Source organism: Mandrillus leucophaeus, unplaced genomic scaffold, assembly GCF_000951045.1.
Source record: "Mandrillus leucophaeus isolate KB7577 unplaced genomic scaffold, Mleu.le_1.0 Scaffold1102, whole genome shotgun sequence".
NCBI classification, from domain to species: Eukaryota; Metazoa; Chordata; class Mammalia; order Primates; family Cercopithecidae; genus Mandrillus; species Mandrillus leucophaeus.
In genome coordinates this window covers 7,825-15,540 of record NW_012099233.1, presented here as the reverse complement: position 1 = coordinate 15,540, position 7,716 = coordinate 7,825, and the positions used below count along the sequence as shown (strand labels likewise).

The 7,716-nt window shown below is 40.0% G+C and overlaps 1 protein-coding gene across 1 annotated transcript; it reads right to left on the bottom strand.

The window, feature by feature from the left end:
- Positions 1 to 2,722: 2,722 nt before the first annotated feature.
- On the bottom strand, positions 2,723 to 3,749 carry LOC105548266 (olfactory receptor 10C1). Its single transcript, XM_011992193.1, has one exon. It carries the CDS (start codon positions 3,676 to 3,678, stop codon positions 2,740 to 2,742), a length of 939 nt encoding a protein of 312 aa, XP_011847583.1. The 5' UTR covers positions 3,679 to 3,749; the 3' UTR covers positions 2,723 to 2,739.
- Between the last annotated feature and the right edge of the window lie 3,967 nt (positions 3,750 to 7,716).

Sequence of the window (7,716 nt, the reverse complement as noted above, 5' to 3'; positions counted from 1 at the left end):
CAGCCATTTCACGTCTATGTATTTACCCCAGAGAAATGAAAGCATACAAAGACTTTGTACACAAATGTTCATAGAATCTTTATTCTATGAACCAAAAACTGGAAACAACCCAAACTTCCTTTAGCAGGTGAATGAATAAACAAATTGTGAAAACAACCCTAATTTCCTTCAGCAGGTGAACGGATTAACAAATTATGTCATATCCATACAATGGAGTCTCACTCAGAAATGAAAAAGAATGGCTGTTGTACACACCATGACATGGCCGAATCTCCAAATATGCTAAATGAAAGAAGTCAGACTAAAAAGAGTACATGTTTTATAATTCCATTTATATAAAACTCTGAAAAAAGAAAAATATAGTGCTGGGAAGTAGATCAGAGGTTGCTTGGTAATGAGGAGTTTAGGGAGGGGTAAAAGAGAGAGATTACAATGGGGAGTGAGGGAGCAAGGGGGATGGATATGCTAATTTCGTGATTGTGCCTGTAATGTCATGGTACATACATAGGTCAAAGCTTATCAAATTGCACACTTGAACATGTACAATTTGTCATATGCCAATTGTACTTCCATAAAATTGTAAGGAAACGTTATTGCTTATATGATAGGAAAAGTACAGTGATTCCTATCACTGAGATATGAGAGAAATGATGCCTCCGAGAGTTTCATAATGTTGCTTCTTGTAATCTTTCTCAATGTAAACCAATGGCTTAATGCCAAAACACTCTTTACCAAGACCAGTTCTAGGAAAGATGAGTTGATGGAGATGCGTAGGAGATGGAAATATTTAAGCATTTTAAATGTGTAGCTCTGTGCTCATCTGCTTTAGCCTGGGGATAAGATTTAGATTTTAAATTATCAGAGGAAAAGCTGTTTTGACCATCCTTTAGGCAATCCTTAAATGCTGTTTCTCTCTATTGAAGTTTTGTTCAATTGAAGAGCAGTAGTTTTGAGGTTTTCCACATTGATAAAATGAGTATAAGGAAGGCCATACAACCCCTTTTGAGGGGTGGGGACAGGGAGTAACACCTTGTCTTTTCGCTTTACATTGTGAGCGTTTTCTTACTTTGCAAACTGTTCTCTGATAGTTTCATGAGAATCAGTGTTTTCTTAATGAGACAGCAAGTGCTTTTTGGACAAAATTACCACCCTGTATGTACTTGATATTCTCCACAGTGCCAAAGAGCAATAGGCACCTAGAATGTTTGCAATAAATAGTGGTGCATTTGAATAAAGTGTTGGAATGATATGAAGTATGTAGATTGCATTTTTAATTATTAATAAATACTTGCCTCTCGGAGATGGCTTTTTGTGATTCACCCTCTCAGCTTATCTCATTTATTTGTTCTGCAGTTCACTGACTCTCCTGCATGTCATAGCCCTAATATTTGCTCTTCTGTGTCTTGGTAGTTTTTGGCTCATGTCTGTGCTGGGTAGCAGTTTCTGTTAGCAGTGATGTATAGAGCCTCTTCTTCCACCTTCCTCTGGGTCTCTTGGGTCCCAATGCCACTGATATTTCAAGAATACCCTTCTCTCCCCAGCAAAGGCACCCCATGTGAGCCAAACATTAGCCTTCATGCTGACCTGTCTGACTGGCTAACAAAAACATCTATCAGGATACTATTTTGTGCCAGATACTAAGCTGGATTGTTTGGAAGTCTACAAATTCTCACAAAACCCCAATGAATTCGACTCTTTTGTTATCACAGCTTTATATATAAGAAAATTAAGGCTCACATAAAAACAAAACAAAACAAAACAAAAAACAAACAAACAGATTATGTCCTTTGCAGCAACATGCGTGGAACTGAAGGTTGTTATTCTAAGCAAACTAATGCAGGAATAGAAAACCAAATACCATATGTTCTCACTTAAAAGTGGGAGCTAAACACTGAGTACACATGAACACAAAGAAAGGAACAATAGATACCAGGACATAATTGAGGGTGGAGGATAGAAGAAGGGTGAGGATCAAAAAACTGCCTAACAGGTACTATGCTTATTACCTGGGTGACTAAATAATCATTTTGAGATGAAATTTACCTATATAACAAACCTGCACATGTACCCTTGAATCTAAAATAAAAGTTAAAAATATTAAGACTCAGAGAGATTATATCACTCGCCTGTGATGACATAGCTTACTAGCTGGAAAAAAATGAGACTTGGACTTTAAGTCTGTCTGACATCGAAATCTGTTCTCTTAATCTCTGTGGCATATGAATTTCCATAAGAACTTACCTTCATTGAAACCTTTGTGGCCACTCCTTACTTCTTGAGGAATCTGTCTTTAGCTGGTAGTAGATTTAATTAGGTATAATTATGTTTGCTAAGGTACTAATCAGTAGTACCACCCAAGAAACAAATGCCTTACCTAAGATGTACAAATGTCAAATGACTTTAAGGATCATTGCTGTGGCTGAAAATTTTATTACCTTGATAGTCTGATGGGGATAACATTTTGTAACTTTATCCCTGTTTGTCAACTTGCTCTGCTTCTGAAATTGATCCTCCATCCTGGGTTTCTTGTTTCTTGCAACAGAAAGCAGAATAGAATATGTATGTGTCGTGAGGTTCTGAGGAGAGCATTTGGCTACGGTAGCTTTTCAAAGATAAGTTTGTCTTTCTGACAGGCTGGCCCTCCCCTAATGTGAAGAAAGACCTTAAGGGAGACCCTTTGATCCTTAGTTATTTGGGACTGACTCAGAGCGCTGCACAGAAGTCACTATCGCCCCTTTTTCAAATCTCCATAGGCACCATTTTCTGCATGGTTCTCTTTAGGGCAGCTTTGACCTCTGTGTTCCGCAGGCTGTAGATAATGGGGTTGAGGATGGGGGTGACCACAGCATAGAATAGGGACACCAGAGGGTCAGTAACCGGATCGTAACTGGCCTTAGGGCGAATATAGATAAAGATGGCGGTGCCATAGAAGAGGGAGACCACGATCAGGTGGGAGGAGCAGGTGGAGAAGGCCTTACGGCGGCCAACAGCAGATGGGATCCGGAAGATGGTAACCAGGATATGCCCGTAGGAGCCCAGGATGAGGCCAAAGGGGCAGAGGATGATGAGGGCTGCGGCCAGGATAACCTGCAGTTCATTAAGCGAGGTGTCCCCACACACCAGCTGCAGGACAGGCTGGATCTCACAGAAGAAGTGCGGGATGGCATTGGGACCACAGAAGGGCAAGGAGAAGATGAAAGAGGTGTGGCCCAACCCCACCAGCACCCCACAGGCCCAGGCAGACCCAGTTAGCTGTAGACACACCCGGTGGCTCAGCAGCAGTGGGTAGCGGAGGGGTTCACAGATGGCTGCATAGCGGTCATAGGCCATGGCTGCCAGGAGGCAGCACTCTGTGGCGCCAAAGAAGAGGAAGAAGAACATCTGGAGAGCACATCCAGAGCGAGAGATGTGGCACTGGCCAGTGAGGAGGTGGTGAAGCAGCAGGGGGACCGTGACAGATGTATAGCCAATCTCCAAGGTCGAGAGGATGCGCAGAAAGAAGTACATAGGGGACTGGAGGGCAGCATCGGTGGAGACCAGCACCACAGTGAGGAAATTGCCTGCCACGGTCAGCAGGTAGATAGTGAGAAAGACAGAGAAGAGCAAGCCCTGGAGGTCCGCCAGGTGGGAGAAGCCTACTAGAAGAAATTCAGTCACCATGGAGGTGTTTGCGTTCATCCTGCCTACACCCCTTTGATTGGAAGACAAAAGAAATGGCAAGGAAAAATCACAATTATGGAATCGTGAAATGGGCAAAGATGACCTCTCTCTGCATCTGATCCCAGCACTGGATCTCCCTTTCTATTAGAATATCATGGACTTTGAAATTAGGCAGCCCGGCCTGGAGTCCATATTCCAGCCTTGCTCACTCTTGAAATTCTGGATGAATATTTGTCTCTCTGAGCCTGGATCCCTGACTTCATCTCTTCCTGATAGTGCCTATCATTCAGAAAAACACGTTGAATTGTGTTTTCAGTTTCACCTGGGTTGGGGTTTAATTCGTTTTGGTTGCTTTTTCCTTTTTTTTTGTTTTTCCATTTTTTCTTGCGGGGTTGGGGCCGAATTTTCCCTCGTAGCAGATCCTTTTCTCCTCAAAGTCAGAATTTGTTTCATGTTCATGGCAAAAAAATTTTTTTCCAAGTCAAGGGAATTTTCTGTCCTGTTCTATTCCTTCTTCAATCCTCTATTTGTTTTTCTTTTCTTCTTTCACATATTTTTTCTCTCTTTTCCTATCAACTTGTCTCCTGTTTGATAAGAGGTGACCTCTCTTATCACCTCTTGCCCTCTAGTTTTCTTTTTTCCAGCTCTTTCTTCAGTTACCAGATTCACTTAGCCTTTCTTCTTTTTCTATCATTTTACCATCAATTTCACAGTTTTCAAGGAGGAGACAAATAATTTGAAAGATACTCTCTTTTAAGCTCCTCTAGCAGTTAAACAGTTCAACTATTTAGAGGGGTGAGCATTTCTCTAGTTTTAAAAAATGCTCAGGTAAAAGATGACAAGAACTTCCTTAATTGCTTATTTCTGCATCTTAGTCTTTCAAACTTAATCCTCTTACATTGTAAACATGAAAATCCCCAAATCACACACATAAACTCCACAAATCCACACACTGACAAATTATATTTCAAAATACAGGCACAGAAGAAGAGCCCAATATTCTCAGATGCCAAATTTATCTGAAGTCACATATCATGTATTATATTGGCATTATTACCGATAACAAAGTCAAAATACACTTAACATAAAACTACAAACACCCAAAGATACACTTGAATATATACATAAATTCAACATTCCAACCACATTCAAGGCTGTGTATTAGAAATACAGGTCCACACACTGATATCCTTTTGCAATTGAAGAGCCCTTGATTCATTCTGTTCTGGGGGCTCTTTCAGTGTTTTCCAGAAGACAGTATCTCAAAAGTATCTTTCTATTTGGAGAAATAACCAGAGAAAAAGGCAGATGGCATCTGTGACTTGCTTATTTTCCTTTTATCTACATAGTGAATCCCTCTTGAGGAAGGCTCTCTTAGGTTTGTTGTCTCTCTTTAAGGTCTCTGAGGATCTGAGTCTCCAAGCATTCTTGGCTTTCCAATGGGGAGAATGCTTCATATAACCAATTAATCTGTTATTTTGGAGTCTGTTTCTTAAATTTCAAGAAATACAGAATGACCTGTTAAGAACATTTCAAAGAATATATCCAGAGCTATTGGTTTCTCTTAGTTCTCCCATAATATCTCTGGTTTAACCATTTTAATTTTCTTCTTTTTTCTCATGTTTTTTCCCATCACTGTAGATGTTCTAGTACAGCTATAAAAAGTAGTAATGCAATTTTACCCTTCCTATTGCTATTGATATAATTCAGTAATCAATTCATTTGATAACCATTTATAGAGTCCCTTGCAGGTTTTAGTGATTCTACAGAAAACTAATAATATAAAAGAGAAATAAACATGTTTTGACCCTATTGAGCTGCTAAATGTCATTTTCTTAGACAACTGTCACTAATTTTTCTCGCTTTGAGTTTTTTCATTTATTATACAATATCTTTTTTTTTGCATTTTTGTCATTTGTACCTGTTATTTGATTTGTTGCTTCTGTGTTTTTATACATTTTCATAGATATGATAAAAGCTGTGTGTCAAATAGAATGTTTTCAAGACACACCAACCATTACAACAAGCCCAACTCAAACTGGTTTAAGTAATAATTTTACTTATTAATTTATATAACTAGAAGTTCAAGGTTTACATATACTGGATCTCCTACTTAGTTTTCTTCTGATTCCTTTATATTTTCTCCTTTCATTTATTTATTAGATTTGGCTGAAAGTAATGGAAATGCCAATGGCTCAAATAGAATGAAAATTTATCTCTCACTTAAATGTCTAAAGTTTTGTAGTTCAGGGAATATGGCTGTTCTGACCCAGAAGTCCTCAGGAATCAGTTTTTTCTCACATCATTAGTCATCTATTCCAGGATTGTAGCCCTCTTATGGTTGAAGATAATGGCATTAATGTTACAGGGAACAAAATGGAGTAGAATAATTTGGATAGCTATTTGCCCACTCTATTAGTGTAACCTATGTAGTATTATTGCCAAAAATGTTTAATTGGAGTATAAGAAAACAGTCAGACAAACTCATATTGTGGCATATTCTATAGACAACTGACACAAACTCTTCAAAAATATCAATGTCTTTAAAGACAAAACAAAGATGGGAGATGACATTGTTCCATATTGAAGAAGACCAAAACGCATGGCAATAAAATCTTATTCATTATTTTTAACCCGATCCTACATCATCAACAAAACAAAAACAACTATAAAACACATTTGAAACAAGTGGGAAAATTGAATATGGGCTTTTTATTATTGGTTCAATGTTAATTCCCTTGGGTGTAATAATAGTATTGTGGTTATGTTGGAGAATGTTCTTGTCATTAGAAAGATGCAGAATGAAGAACTTAAGAGCAAATGGTCCTGCTTACTGCAACTTTCTTTTAAGGGATTTATCCTAAAAAATACACCCATACATATGCATCCAAAAAGTACATTCATATGTACATGTGTATATGCATATATGAATCCTTGACTCTGCTCTAAGGAATGTTTGCCCTTGTAAATGATCCTCCTTGTCTTTGTCTGAGAAGGTTGCATACATGTTGCACCCTTCTTCCTGCTACTTCAGTGTTGGAGTATATCAGCCTGGCAGGTGATGCTGCTATAGCAAGCAATCCAAAATCTTATAGCTTAGTATAAAACAATTTATGTCTTAATCACACAGAATCAACTGTAGGTTCCAATGGCCCAATAGGATGCTGTCCTCTGTATGTCAGAGGTGTTTAAACCAGAGCAACTCTACCTTGCATAGGGGCTAGGTACAATGAGGCTGAGACCTACTGGGCTGCATTCCCAGACAGTTAAGGCATTCTAAGTCACAGAATAAGATAGGAAGTCAGCATAAAATACAAGTTGTAAAGACCTTGCTGATAAAACAGGTTGCACTAAAGAAGCCTGCGAAAACCCACCAAAACCAAGATGGTAACGAGAGTGACCTCTGGTTATCCTCACTGCTACACTCCCACCAGCGCCATGACAGTTACACATGTCATGACAAGGTCAGAAAGTTAATAATCCCCTCCTTGTGATTCCCGGGTAAGATGGCCAAATAGGAATAGATTTGGTCTGCAGCTCCCAGTGAGACCAATGCAGAAGGCAGGTGATTTCTGCATTTCCAACTGAGGTACCCAGTTCATCTCACTGGGACTGGTTAGATAGTGGGTGAAACCCACGGCGGGTGAGCAGAAGCAGGGTGGGCGTCACCTCACCTGGGAAGTTCAAGGGGTCAGGGAACTCCCTCCCCTAGCCAAGGGAAGCCATGAGGGACTGTGCTGTGAGGGATACTAATTGCCAGCCAAGATGCTATGCTTTTCCCGCAGTCTCACAGTTTCACAACCCCAAGACCAGGAGATTCCCTTGGGTGCCTATGCCACCCAGGCCCTAGGTTTCAAGCACAAAACTGGGGGGCCATTTGGGCAAACACCAAACTAGCTACAGGAGTTTTTTTTTTCCATATCCTAGTGACCCCTGGAATGTGGACGAGACAAAACTGTTCACTCCCCTGTAAAGGGCGCTGAAGCCAGGGAGCCCAGTGGTCTTGCTCAGCAGATCCCACTCCCAGGGAGCCCAACAAGCTAATATCCACTGACT